The following is a 13,855-nucleotide window of genomic DNA, read 5'->3' on the forward strand; positions in this document are numbered from 1 at the left end:
AGAGCTGAAAAGCAGGAAGTAGTGTTCTGACTGACATGTTATACATCAAATCACTCCAGCCTTTATACATTACATTTTTGCCTAACTAACTATATTAGATACATTTTTTATTTTGCACAGCCTATGTATTTACACAGTTTTTATTTTTACACTGAACAATTCCTTTAAGCACGTCCACATTTCCCATTGACTATTTGTCTCTCTGAGCCATTTAAGCTTTTGAACCTCAGGCTATTATTTAAGTGACTGGTTTACAGATCATTTCTATACAACCCCCCCTAACCCATTTACTCAGTAAGGCCAATGCTCTGTATCCAGAGCTGAATAGTTATAAGGCACAATGGACTTTCACAGCAGCCGTCATGTTGGCAGAGACACATCAATAAGAATAACTCACACCCAGTGGCGGAACTACCGGGGGAGCAGGGGGTGCGAGCGGGCCAGGGCCCCCTCAGGGCCCCCCCTGGCAGCCCGTGCGCCATTGAAAATGTGTCACGCGGGGCCCGGCTGCGCGTCACGCACCAGGGCCCGCCCCCCTGGTCCCCTGAAAAATGTAAAATGAGGGTCCTACTGTACATCACAGTATATATCCTGAATAATAAACATGATTTGCAGAATTCAAGACTACATTTGTGTTCAAACATTTTTCCTGATTCACAGCGTATCTCATAACAGGTATATAACCACACAACAGGCACCCTGCTATAGTTCCAGGGGTACCCAGGGTACAAATAAGAACTCACCCCAAATCTCCCTCTAACTGACCTTCAGACTGGGCCCCCTTAGCTCATAACAAGGTTACAGATATATAGAAACATTGGGGTGTCACCCTGCTATAGTTCCAGGGGTACCCAGGGTACAAATAAGCACTCACCCCAAATCTCCCCTTAACTGACCTTCAGACTGGGCCCCCTTAGCTCATAACAAGGTTACAGATATATAGAAACATTGGGGTGTCACCCTGCTATAGTTCCATGGGTACCCAGGGTACAAATAAGCACTCACCCCAAATCTCCCCATAACTGACCTTCAGTCTGGGCCCCCTTAGCTCATAACAAGGTTACAGATATATAGAAACATCGGGGTAACAGTCACCCTTCTATAGTTCCAGGGGTACCCAGGGCACAAATAAACACTCACCCCAAATCGCCCCCTAACTGACCTTCAGGCTGGGCCCCCTTAGCTCATAACAAGGTTACAGATATATTGAAATATTGGGGCAACAGTCACCCTGCTATAGTTCCAGGAATATCCAACAGTAAATACTCCACATTACTCCCTAATTGTCCATCTCCCATATCATCTTGAGGGAAGTCACTAAAAAAATCTGAGAATAGCTCTCAGGCCATTTCATGGTACAAGCAGCAACTGTTCTGCGATTTAAAAAGTATTCCTTATCTATTCTCAAACTGTGCAGTATATATAATAACATAAATACTTCCAGACAGTGTGGCAGCATTTGGGGCTACAATACGATTTCCCCTGTAGGGAGAAGTAGAACTCAAGATGTAACATAAAGCTTGCAGGCCAGGGAAAAAGATCTTGCAATGTGCCCTGAATGATTACTACTTACCTTACATAGAGGGAACGCTTTTGGTTAGTTCTCAGTGAGCCAGAACCAGAACTCATACTGTGATTCATCATCTGTTCTCGTAGATCATGGATTTTGGCCTCAAATCGAGCGTATTCTGAATTAGAAAAAGGAAACATTAAATATTTTGCATATTTAAGGGCAAACAAGACAATGACAGGGTATACGTTATTTTGGATATAGTCTTTAGGTCAAAACACATACTAAACCCAGTTGTATCTCATATGTTCACTTCATATACAGTTTATTATGGTATGGTATCTAATCAACTGTCAGTTGGATTCCATTATTCATTTTGCATGGTTCTTGTTATTAGCCTTCCTACTCTGCTTATTTCCAGTCTGTATTAGTTTGCGTGGGGGTCACTGTCCATGGCAACCAAAAATACAGATTAAATTTGAATGTAAGATCCCACAAGTAGGTCCCCTGTTGGTTGAATTAGTATTGCAAAGAGTAATGGCTGTCCCAAGTGAATTCTCATGATATCCAAGTAAGTTAGATCTTCTAAGCTGGATTCCAAAAAGGGTTCGTTTGAAGAAATGCCTTAAAATATGTTAAACTCTTAAAATAATCTTGCGTTCATCTGATATTCAATATGAATCGTATGAATCCCTAGTAATCATATGAGAACATGTGACTACCTTTGATATCCTAAGAAACCATTTGGTTTGGCAGGCTCCATCTGTAAGTGACAATGGTGTAGTGGAGAGGGTTTATTAGTTTGAATTTGGTTTTTTCCACCTCTCTAGGATGCCCATCGCTTTTGTCCTGACATGGACCATCATAGACATGAGCTTATTCAAGAAGGCAGTCTCTTTGAGATGTTGTCTATAAACTCAACCTGTTCTCCGACAACATCTCAAAGAGACTGCCTTCTTGAATAAGCTCATTCTAAGAGTGCCAGTCTCAAGGCCCCTTCCATGAGTGGCAGTTGCTGTGAGGGCATTTAGATGGGCATCAGGAGCTGAAGCACTCACACTGGGTGCTAAGCCTTGAGATGAGATACCTGAAGCAGTGTAAGGAATATGACCAATATGAAAAGCGGCGTGATTTTGTCTCCACTAAGCCTTGGGCATTTCCAGTCTGAAGTATTAAAGGAACTACTGGGTCATTTTAAAAAAAATAAAACTATATTTTTAAGGTTCCATCCATTTCTTTTATTGTTAGCAGGTTCCTTCCCGTGATGTGAACGCTCTACAGCACTTCAACATCCATATGTATATACCACACTCTTTATAGCGCCATTAGTATTCACAGGGACGTTCACGCTAATGTAACCGCACCATGAATGCCCATTATCTGATAAAGTGCGCACTTTGCTCTCTGGGTTTGCCTCTTGCTCTGCATTCAAAGGAAATTATTAGCAGGATGATGTAACCAAAATCCTCGGCAAACTGTGTTTTATGGGAGATCTTTGGTGTTTTGAAGGGGGAAAGAACAAAGCTATAAAGCCTTATAGGTTAAGGTGCCTGCATTTCATTGCACATTTATAGACATTGCATATTCTGTGCTTAAAGGACAAGGCGGCTAAAATTTAATGGTGTCCCAATCTAATGGTCGCTTAAAATAATGTATATTGCAGGTACGTTCTCCAACAAAATATCCTATGATTGCCTGACGTCCTTTCTCTCTTATGGTTCTACTCCACGGTGTCCTGGGATATGGAGCATGTCATGTGCTTCACACCACTTTGCACCACTAGATACCGCCATATTGGATTACTCAATCCAAATGGCTGGAGCCCAAACAGTACTCCTTATAGTTTGGGGGTAAATACGTATGGTGCCAAAAAAAACTAAAGCAGAAAGAGTGCTTATACAAATTTGGAATGTTAGGGGCCGATTTTCTAAATTTTGGATTTTCTAAATTTTGGATTTTCTAAGATTCAGCTTTCTATTTTTTTCTCTGAAACTCCAAAAATGTGAGATCTATTAAGTGTAAAAGCCATGAAAAACCTTTTTTTAGCCATTCAGACTTTTTAGAGGTTTTTAGATTTTTTTTTTTCTTATAATTGTCTGAAAAACTTGATTTTTTACAAGTTTGAGAGATATCCATGTTTTTTTTTTTTTTTGGTTCCCTTAAGCGATTTTTTTCCGTTCTTACTTTTTTATATTCGGATCTTTTAATAACATTCATGGCATTTCATTCATGAATTAAAAAAAACAAAAACGTTTTATCTTGGTTTCAAAAACCACTAATGCCACTAAAATTCCATCCTTTAATAAATGGGCCTCGATTCTTAGTCACCTTTAGGTTGCCCCTCCTCTCCACTCCACTATGTCTTCCCCAGGGTAAACCATACTTACAGTTTGGGAACATAAACCCTATTCAACTGGGGTATAAACTATGGAATGAAAGTAATTCTCTTTTATAAACATATTGTTGGTTTCTACAATAAGATGGTTGGAGGGAATATGCTTTACTTTGTGAGCAACAATAAATAAGGCATCAAAATGTTGTAGCGGTTTAACACTTCGAGTATCAAGGAGTAAAATACATTATTCAGTGCAGTACAAATAAGACAGATAAATGTTTTAGCATTTGTATGAGTCATTAGCTCATTTAATTTCACACTAAGTTACCACCTTGGCTGATCCAAAATGCACTGTTAGGAAAGCAATTAACATCGATTTGGCAAAAGGAATAGAATACTATTTGTAAATACTTGCTTTGAATAAATGAGGGGGAATCAATAGAACACAGACATAAGGCTTTGCAGCTTTGAAGGGATTCTATCATGATTTTTATGATGTAGTTTGTATCTCTAAATTACACTGTTTATACTGCAAGTAATTCACTCTACAATATAAAATGTCATTCCTGAACCAACAAGTGTATTTAGTTATAATATTGATGTGTAGGTGCATCTCAGGTCATTTTGCCTGGGCATGTGATTTCAGAAAGAGCCAGCACTTTAGGATGGAACTGCTTTCTGACAGGCTGTTGTTTCTCCTACTCAATGTAACTAAATGTGTCTCAGTGGGACCTGGATTTTACTATTGAGTGCTGTTCTTAGATCTACCAGGCAGCTGTTATCTTGTGTTAGGGAGCTGTTATCTGGTTACCTTCCCATTGTTCTGTTGTTAGGCTGCTGGGGGGAAGGGAGGGGGTGATATCACTCCAACTTGCAGTACAGCAGTAAAGAATGATTGAAGTTTATCAGAGCACAAGTCACATGACTGGGAGCAGCAGGGAAACTGACAATATGTCTAGCCCCATATCAGATTTCAAAATTAAATTTAAAAAAAAATCAGTTTGCTCTTTTAAAAAATGGATTTCAGTGCAGAATTCTACTGGAACAGCACTATTAACTGATTCATTTTGAAAAAAACATTTTTCCCTTTAATGTTTTAACCACAAAAGCATAAGCATAAGGGGGCAATATAAATCCATGTTCTGCAGTAACTCACTAATACGTACGTGTTGAAAGGATAGAGAGTGAGTTTTGTATAAAGGGTCTCTCTCTCTCTTCCACAGTTCAATCATGTTTCAGAAGTCATAGAGAAAGATTGAATTTTAGAGGGAGGGAGAATCCTGTTTAATATCTTCTCCTGCTTTCAAAAATTGCTCTTAAAGGAGAAGAAAAGTCTTTTTTTGCTTGGGGGGGTTAGGCACCCCCAAGTCATTTTATTTATATCCCTGAACCCCCCCTGGGCCCGGGGTTCAGCCTGTGAGCCCCACGTAGTGATCGTCTTCCTGCTTCTTCTTTCTTCACCTACGCAGTAGATTGAAAAGGCAAACTTTAACAAAAAAGCCAGCTATTTCATTCTACTGCACATGCGTCTACCCTGGGAAATTTCAAGAATGTAGAAGTGAAGAAGACAATTGCTCTGTTATGCTCTCTGTCATCCCCAAGTTAAAATGGCTTTCCTTCACCTATAAGAACTAAAGAAGTAGAACTAAAATGTAAGAATAAATAAATAATGATGGGCGAATTTGTCCCGTTTCGCTTCACCACAAAATTTGCAAATTTCTTGTGAAATTTGTAAAATGGGCTAAAAATTTTGATGCCATCGACAATTCGCCGGTGTCAAAATTGACGCCGGCGATAACTTCAACTCTGGCGACATTTGACGTGCATGAAATTCAATGGGTGTCTGTTAACTGTCTCCGGCGACAATTGACAATTGCCGGCATAAAAAAAACCGTTGACGCCGGCGAATTTTTACGGCAAATTTGTGAATTTATTCGCCTGCAGCAAAACATGTAAATATGCTGCGAATTTGTGCCTGGCGAATAAATTCGCCCATCACTATAAATGAATTCTCCAATTAAAAATGAACTGGCACCATATATATCTTGCCATGTGTTCTGGGGTATTATATCATCTACAGAATTTAAACTGTATTTACCCTGCCATATGTTTTTGGTTATTATACATGAAGCTGGGACTACATTTATCCTGCTATATATTTTACTTTCCACTGCATTTATCTTGCCATGTGTTCTGGGGTATTCTTCATGGAACTCGCCCTGAAATTAAACTTTGTAGAAACTGTCATTTCGTAGCTTCCCTAAACACAAAAATCACCCTCCACCGATGTCCATGGAAACAAATAGTCATGAGATTGTTTTTCTATGACAAGCCTTTATTCTTGGGCTCATACCAAAGCAGGCATATGTTGCCTCCCAGAATGGCGCATATTGTGCTCTTTAACTAGATATTTTGGGTGATTATCTTTATAAAAGGATCGGTAAACAACTTCAAGATCCAACAAGACTCAGTGATAATGAATCACTACTTAAAACCTAACATTATTGCATTCTGGCTCACTGATCTTGGCCTCCTCTTTTATTTCTCCCTCTCAGCTCAGTATTTGTGCCCATACGAACATATGGACATAAGGACAATAAAGTAGCAATTAACTCATGATTAGATTGAAAGTGATCATCCCCTAATTGTATCCAATGATTGACTAATAATTAGTGTACTAAATATTATATCATACATCATTAAACTGGGGTCCAAGGTTCACTTCCCTTGAACTGAGAACTAAAGAAGGTGCATATGGCACGGTGAAGAACCTTTTAAATAAATGTGCAGTTTATGTGCCGTAAAAGTCAAGATTCAAAACAAATAAAATCTAAGTTTGCACTTTGTTAACACAAGAAATCCCATTTAATTGAAACTCAGCTTTTATTGATCCTCCCCAACGTGAGTCACGGCAGTCGGCTGTAAGAATGAAGCGGCTACTGGGCAAGATGCCACCACACAGCACCTGTTATTCTGCTTGCTGATTGGTGCCAGGCTCCCTTTCCTTAAACCAATATTGACCAGGGATGAGCAAAGCTTTTCAGAAAGTTTTAATGTAAGTTTTTGACAGTAAAGACACAGTTTTACAACTTGGATGTACAGAACCAGGGTTTAGCTGCTGCCGTCCCAAACATGATATTGACCCAAATCAGGACTGAATCTTTGGTTTATGAACACCTATAAACAAAATCTGACTAAAAGAGCAACCGATTAATAAAATAAATGTAATGATAGAATTTTAGAAAATGCGTCTTTTAGAATTAAAATAATGTTGTAGTCTGTTGGCCCTGGGCTAGGTTAAGGCTTTTGATAGATTATACTCATGAGTAACATGTTGCTCATCAACCCCTTGGATGTTGCTCCCAGTGGCCTCAAAACAGAAACTTATTATTGAATTCCAGACTTGGAGGTAAGTTTTGGGTGTATAAAAAACAGTACTGCCAAACAGAGACTCCTGTAGGCTGCCAGTCCCCATAGGGGCTACCCAATAGCCAATCACAGCCCATAATTGACACGCCCAGATTTTTTTTCATGCTCGTGTTGCTCCCCAGCTCTTTCTACAGTTGAGTGTGGCATAAAAAATGCTGGCACATTTTCTGATTCAGATTTCTTTTTTTCTTATTTATTATATATATTTTTTTTTTAATTTCTCTAAAACTTGAAAAAATAGAGATATGTAAAAACCAGAAAACATTATTGTTAGATCTTTAATGTTTGTTACTTATGAATAAGCAGTCTGTAAGCAGTGTATACAGTAAGTACCTTATAATGATGAACCTATGGTTTCTAGGTGTTTACACAATGAGAGAAGAGTCATTGGGACATCCGAAGAGAGCAGTGGAATACCCAGGTAAGTACACACTAGGTGGCAACATACTAAGTAGAGAAGCGTGATCTTAATGATATAACTTCTTTCCGCAGGTAATTGTTGCAGAGGTCCCTTTCATGGGTAAGTATGCACAGAATGAGGAGGAGAGGAGGACCGACCCAGCTGGGAATGGCTGACAAGCCAAGGTAAGTGAGCAGTTACCACTGGGGGCACACGGAGCAGAACTGACGGAGTTACTGGTGTAGACAAGTTTGCAGGAGTAACAGCTCAGTTTCTTGCAGAGAATACAAGCAGGACCAACCCAGGAGCAATAATTCAGTCTATGGTAGGATTGGCTTGCTGGGTAACACAGGTCAGCAAAAGGTATTAGCACAGTCACAGAATAGTGTTGCAGGATACACAGTGTGGCAAGGGTTGTTAGCACAGTATTTTAAGCAGGAATAGTGTTGCAGAAATACAAACTGTTAGCAGGATGAGTGTTGCAGTTCAGCAAGGATTAGGGTTGCCACCTTTTGAAGTGGCTGAGATCTGCAGGGGGGAGGGGCCATGATAGAGGGTGGTGCAGTGTCAGTGACATCGGGGGCGGGCTATGATGCGGCAATCGGCGATTGGTCGATTGTTGTGTCAATCAAGGGAATCCTGCCCGGTTTTCCTTATTTGGAAAACCAGGCAGGAAGTTTTGACCGGGGAAGCCCTTCAAAATACCAGGCTGTCCGGGTCAAAACCGGACAGGTGACAACCCTAGCAAGGATGATAACAGTCTTGTAGCAGGAATAGTAGTGTATCATGACATAAGTCACACAAGGTTTAATAGCACAAGCTGTTGAGTGTTGCAGTTCAGCAATGGGTGTAACAGTCTTTTAGCAGGAGTAACTCCAGTGCTTACTATTGAACTAGACAGCAACAACAATCAATCAAGATCACAATGAACAGGAGAAGTCTGTCCAAGCAACTGAGCCAACAAGGAATAGAAGGAACTGAAATCTGAGAACAGACCGAGTCAAGCCTTGAAATCCATCCAGCCATGCGAGGTACCGAAGGGGAACATCGTTTGTCAAAGTCCAAAACCGAAAACTGAGATCAGAGCCAAAGATCCGTGGTGCAAAGCTTCAGGGAATGCTGAGTATAAGTGCGTATCCCCCTGTACATGTGCATCTGCTAAAGAGGCCAGGAGGGCGGCCAGCAAACTCCAGAATGGAGTAGCAGTGCCTAAAATCCAGAGAGTAAAAGCAGTCAAGGTCCTAGAGTAGTCAATGGGAGCTGCACTGATTTCATGGGACCTTTTTTAAATGTTCAGACTTTCAGAGGTTTTTGGATCTTCCCCTTTTAATTGCCTGAAAAACAATTTTTTTTTGCCTGAAAAACTTGAATTTTCGAGGTTTTCACAATTTTTAACACAGCTGTTCAGCGTATTTTCCATTGGTACTTTCATGGCATTCATGGCAAGTTTAGTTGAGTTTAGTCGTGGTTTCAAAAACCTATAATATTATAATAACTATAATAATAAAAAGGCCTCTAAGAATACCAGCTAGAGGCCCTTTGCTCCAGACTGACAGTTAGAGGTCAATATATTCATTTTTGACTTTTAGAAAAAACAAAACTTGTGACTTTTTTCCCTGGAATTGCATTTTTTATTCTTGATTGCTAGCCCAAAAAAACCTTCAATGAAATAAAAGTGATTGTGGTTGTCATCTAAATCCAATTGTGCCATTCATTTCCCAGAAGGCTGTAAAAGCTCTAATAAATGCTTTAAAAATGCAATGGCATTTTTCTTTCTCAAATTGCCTAAAAAAGGGAAATTGACAAACACCTTTTCTTATGCAGGATGATTTCTAATTCTATAAAAAGTTTCAATGAAAAAAAACCAGCAACACAAGCAGTTTTTTTTTTTTCAATAATCTCTTTCTTCCTTTGTCTTTGTATTTTCCCTGTTTGTGCTCCTCTGTTCCAACCTCAGCATTCTGGAGAAGGAAAGATAAAAAGCATAAAACGCGTCTGGTTGGCTTGAAGATAATTATAGACAGACTTGTTTGGCGATGGCTTTGTGATTCCCATTGCATTTGCTCATGTTACAGGTTCATGCACTGTCAAGCACTTCTCATAATAAATTAAACATTTCGTCTTTGTATCGTCAGTGATAAAACCCAGAGTGAGAAATCTGTGCCCGGGAAGATGCATCTGTTTCCTCTAGTGTTTGGCTCAGGATCTTCTAAACTGTAAGCAAAGGTTCCGCTAAACAGAGCATTAGCTCCAGACATATGCGATTCTCCAATGATTTCTCAAAGGATGGGCGTTATTAAAGTAGTGGTGGGCGAATTTATGCGGCAGTCGCAAATTCGCGGCGACTTTGCGCGATTCGCTGCCAGTGAATAAATTTGCGAAAATTGCCCGCGAAAATTCGCCTGGAAAAATTCGCCGGCGTCGAAAAAAACAGCCGCTGGCGTCAAAAACAGCTGCCGGCGTCTAAAAAACAGGCGCCGGCGTCAAAAAAAAAAAAAAAGGGATTCCTATAGAAATAGGGTCACTGGAACACATATTTAGGTAACAAATCCTCTAGGAAGGGCAAATCCTCCTTTGAGAGGATTTTTTCTTTAACAAATGTCCTTAAAATTAGAAGACAACCTCAACAACTCTCTAGAATCCTGATTATTACTCTTGAGAAGGGTTTTAAAAAAAAAAACAGCGGGGTGACAAGTGTAATTCTGTTGTTTATTTCTAGGCAGGCTTTATGACTTCCACTACACTTGAAGCTTTGAGTTTGTTGGCCACATACTGCCACATGGTGTCTGGTTTCTGGAATATAATCAATATGGTTAAATTATGTTACATCTTCCCACTTAATGCCACATGTGCATGGTTGGTCCATTGCACTACAATGGGCTCTTCCCCATTGGCACATGTAGGGGATCAGACAAGGCCCTGTTTTTCTGTCTGTGACATCATCCAGCCTGGTTAAAGGCTGGAGAGTCATCCGATTGGCTGGGAGCCCCAGTGCATCCTTGGGAGAGGAGGAGGACCCAGGAGAGTGCCTGACTTTAGAGAAAAATGCACAGGGTTATAGACAGAGCTGATAAAGGAGCCCCTACTGCAGCAGCCAGACAGAGCCAGAGAGAGAGGCTGAAAAAAGAGACAGCAGGGAGAGTGAAGCATGTAATGTGACAGCTGCAGTACTAAGTGAAACCGTGTTTTGTGCTCAGCTGGACAGATTTGAGTTTCATCCTAGAAGGAAAGGTTGCCTTGCATTCCGTTCAGTGGTTGGATGCCAGTTGCAACCCTTGTGTGTCCCCGGTGTGGTGGGTGTTTCTCATTATCTTGTCACGTGGGAGCTTTCGTCTATATCATAAAGGAGAGGTACGTTGGGGCAGGTAGCGCTACCTGAGGAATAAAGAGCTCTGGGGAAAAGGGACATTTCATGTGAACTAAACTGTGTGGAGAGAGAGAGTGTGCTCGTTACTAGACAGATCCACATTTCCCCACTGTAGGAATATTATTGCATTACACTGTTTAACCTATTCTTTCCTTTATTCTTTATATAAAGTTTCTCTTGGGTTACTGTAAACTGTGTGTTTTATTTTCCTAGTTAATTTCTCCCTGAGGTGTGATCCTCACTGCTCACTAGGTGGAGGCACTGCGCTGTAAATCCCAGTTCCTGGTATCTTTCATAAGCAAAGAGAGCTCAGGGCTCTCGATTGCAAAGAGTTCATTGCTATTTAAAAAGATATGGGTTATACACAAATGAAATGTTGGCGCAAAAGACCAAGAAACATTATTTCCATTTAACTGGCCACACCTGCAGCCAATTGTAGCCATACTTTCTCTTTGTCCTGCTCTGCACTGACCAATGGTTATGCCCATTGGCTGATAATTTTAATTCACACATGCGGCTTTATTTCTCACAGATAGTTTCTTGACTGTAGCTTGAAAATAGCTTCCTCGACAAAAGAAACCAGGTAGCAGTATAAATTGCACACTGGAGAGCTGCAGAACAAAAAGCTAATGCTCTATGAATGGACATCAGTTGCCCTAAATTAGCACCTTTCAAACTGTGGGGCTTGTAGAAGTGGCTGATACTCAAATGTTTTCCTATATCTGTAATAGTGTTATGAGCTAATGGGCTAATGGGAGTCCTGGCCAAAGGGTGGACCTCCAAGGGAAACTTAAAGAGAAAATGAATAACAACTACTCCTGGAGGCTCATTTTTGGGGTGACTGATCATTCAAAGCACAAACCAAAAGGATGAATATTGTGTAATTTGGAATCAGCAGGTCTGATGTGTGTAGCCAAACTGTACTCATCTCTTTGCTTGATTTTAAAAAAAAAAGTAGTTTGGGTCAATATCATCATAAATGAGAGGCAGCAGCAGACCTGATTTTCTTTTTGGACTGATCATTAATTGACGGATACTTGGAAGGTCTGTCAACAGTGCATCTAAATGGATGCTCTATGAAGACAATGGTTGGGTTGTAAGCGCTAATAAATGGTTCGTATTGGTCCATCATATCACCACATGTAAGGTCATCTTTGGAACATTACTGACCTTCCACACTACAGTTGGTTTGATATCAAAGACTATCCCAGGCCTGATGGCCAGTGCATGGAAACCGGTGTGACTTGCAGTTACCACAACAGTTACGCAGAAAGTCGCCAACCCACCATTATGACAAGCTGCCATGGGGATGACTAATAGTTGTCTAGTGTATTGAGCAATTCATTTCCAAAATGAATCAGTTAATAGTGCTGCTCCAGCAGAATTCTGCACTGAAATCCATTTCTCAAAAGAGCAAACAGATTTTTTTATATTCAATTTTGAAATCTGACATGGTGCTAGACATATTGTCAATTTCCCAGCTGCCCCAAGTCATGTGACTTGTGCTCTGATAAACTTCAATCACTCTTTACTGCTGTACTGCAAGTTGGAGTGATATCACCCCCACCCTTTTCCCCCCAGCAGCCTAACAACAGAACAATGGGAAGGTAACCAGATAGCAGCTCCCTAACACAAGATAACAGCTGCCTGGTAGATCTAAGAACAACACTCAATAGTAAAAACCCATGTCCCACTGAGACACATTGAGTTACATTGAGAAGGAAAAACAGTAGCCTGCCAGAAAGCATTTCTCTCCTAAAGTGCAGGCACAAGTCACATGACCAGGCGCAGCTGGGAAATTGACAAAATGTCTAGCCCCATGTCAGATTTCAAAATTGAATATAAAAAAATCTGTTTGCTCTTTTGAGAAATGGATTTCAGTGCAGAATTCTGCTAGAGTAGCACTATTAACAGATGCCTTTTGAAAAAAACATGTTTTCTGATGACAGGATCCCTTTAACAAACAGATAATCAAACTGTTCAGAGCAAATGTGCAACAGGGAATTCTGCTGGAATGCTGGCAGATATTTACATTTTAGTGAAAAACAAATTCTAATGATATAGCGGATTTTAGATCAAGGTGAATTAAATGTGTAGGAACTTCATGAAAAGAACGGAACGTTTATTTGCACGTCTCTTCGCAATAATGTCTGTATCATCAGCTAATTGTAATAGGGTACAACTATTAGCTCACGTGAAATCACATTTTTTTAGAGACTTGAGGAAATTCATGTTTTTTCCGATTTTCTTTCTATTTTGCCCAACTCAAACCTGAATTTTGAGATTTCCCTGGCAATTTCAGATATTCTTTATTTCTGTTACCAATCATTCTATGTGGTTCATAGTTGCATAAGTGACCCTAACTAACAATATTGATGAGATCAGTAGATTTTCAGGCAGTTTCCAATTTTAGTGCTGATGTGGCAAAACCATCACAAATCTTTGGCTAATTGGAAAAAGAAAAAATAACTTCACATTTTCTAAGGATAAGTGTAGGATGAATTAGAAAATATAAGGTAAAAAACCCAACTCCATATTACACCAACTAAGACAACTTTGAAAGAAATATGGCATCTCCATGCTCACAATCGGTTACAGACCAGCATTTGTAGACAAAGCCTAAGAATAAAGCATTTTACCGTGCACTAAAGGATGGAAATATCCATTGGTAATTAATTAACCAGCCAGACTAAACCATAATTAAAGCAATACAGATACGCTTTGTAAGAGACACAACCATAACACAAGCTTCTTTTCTGAAGGGCAAATAAAACCTAAAACCAACCTTACAACAAACAAGAATTACAAATTGAT

General features: G+C 39.9%; 1 protein-coding gene across 7 annotated transcripts in view; it reads right to left on the reverse strand.

Annotated features, from left to right (window-relative positions):
* LOC108710034 (disks large homolog 2) overlaps positions 1-13,855 on the reverse strand; it is a 621,594-nt gene that overhangs the window by 91,032 nt on the left and 516,707 nt on the right. For all 7 annotated transcript variants that reach the window (XM_041584606.1, XM_041584605.1, XM_041584603.1 and 4 more), the window contains one exon: positions 1,574-1,688. In XM_041584606.1, coding sequence (XP_041440540.1) covers positions 1,574-1,688 — 115 coding nt within the window. The remainder of the gene's footprint in view (positions 1-1,573; positions 1,689-13,855) is intronic.

The sequence above is a fragment of the Xenopus laevis genome, chromosome 2S (assembly GCF_017654675.1).
Source record: "Xenopus laevis strain J_2021 chromosome 2S, Xenopus_laevis_v10.1, whole genome shotgun sequence".
NCBI lineage: Eukaryota > Metazoa > Chordata > Amphibia > Anura > Pipidae > Xenopus > Xenopus laevis.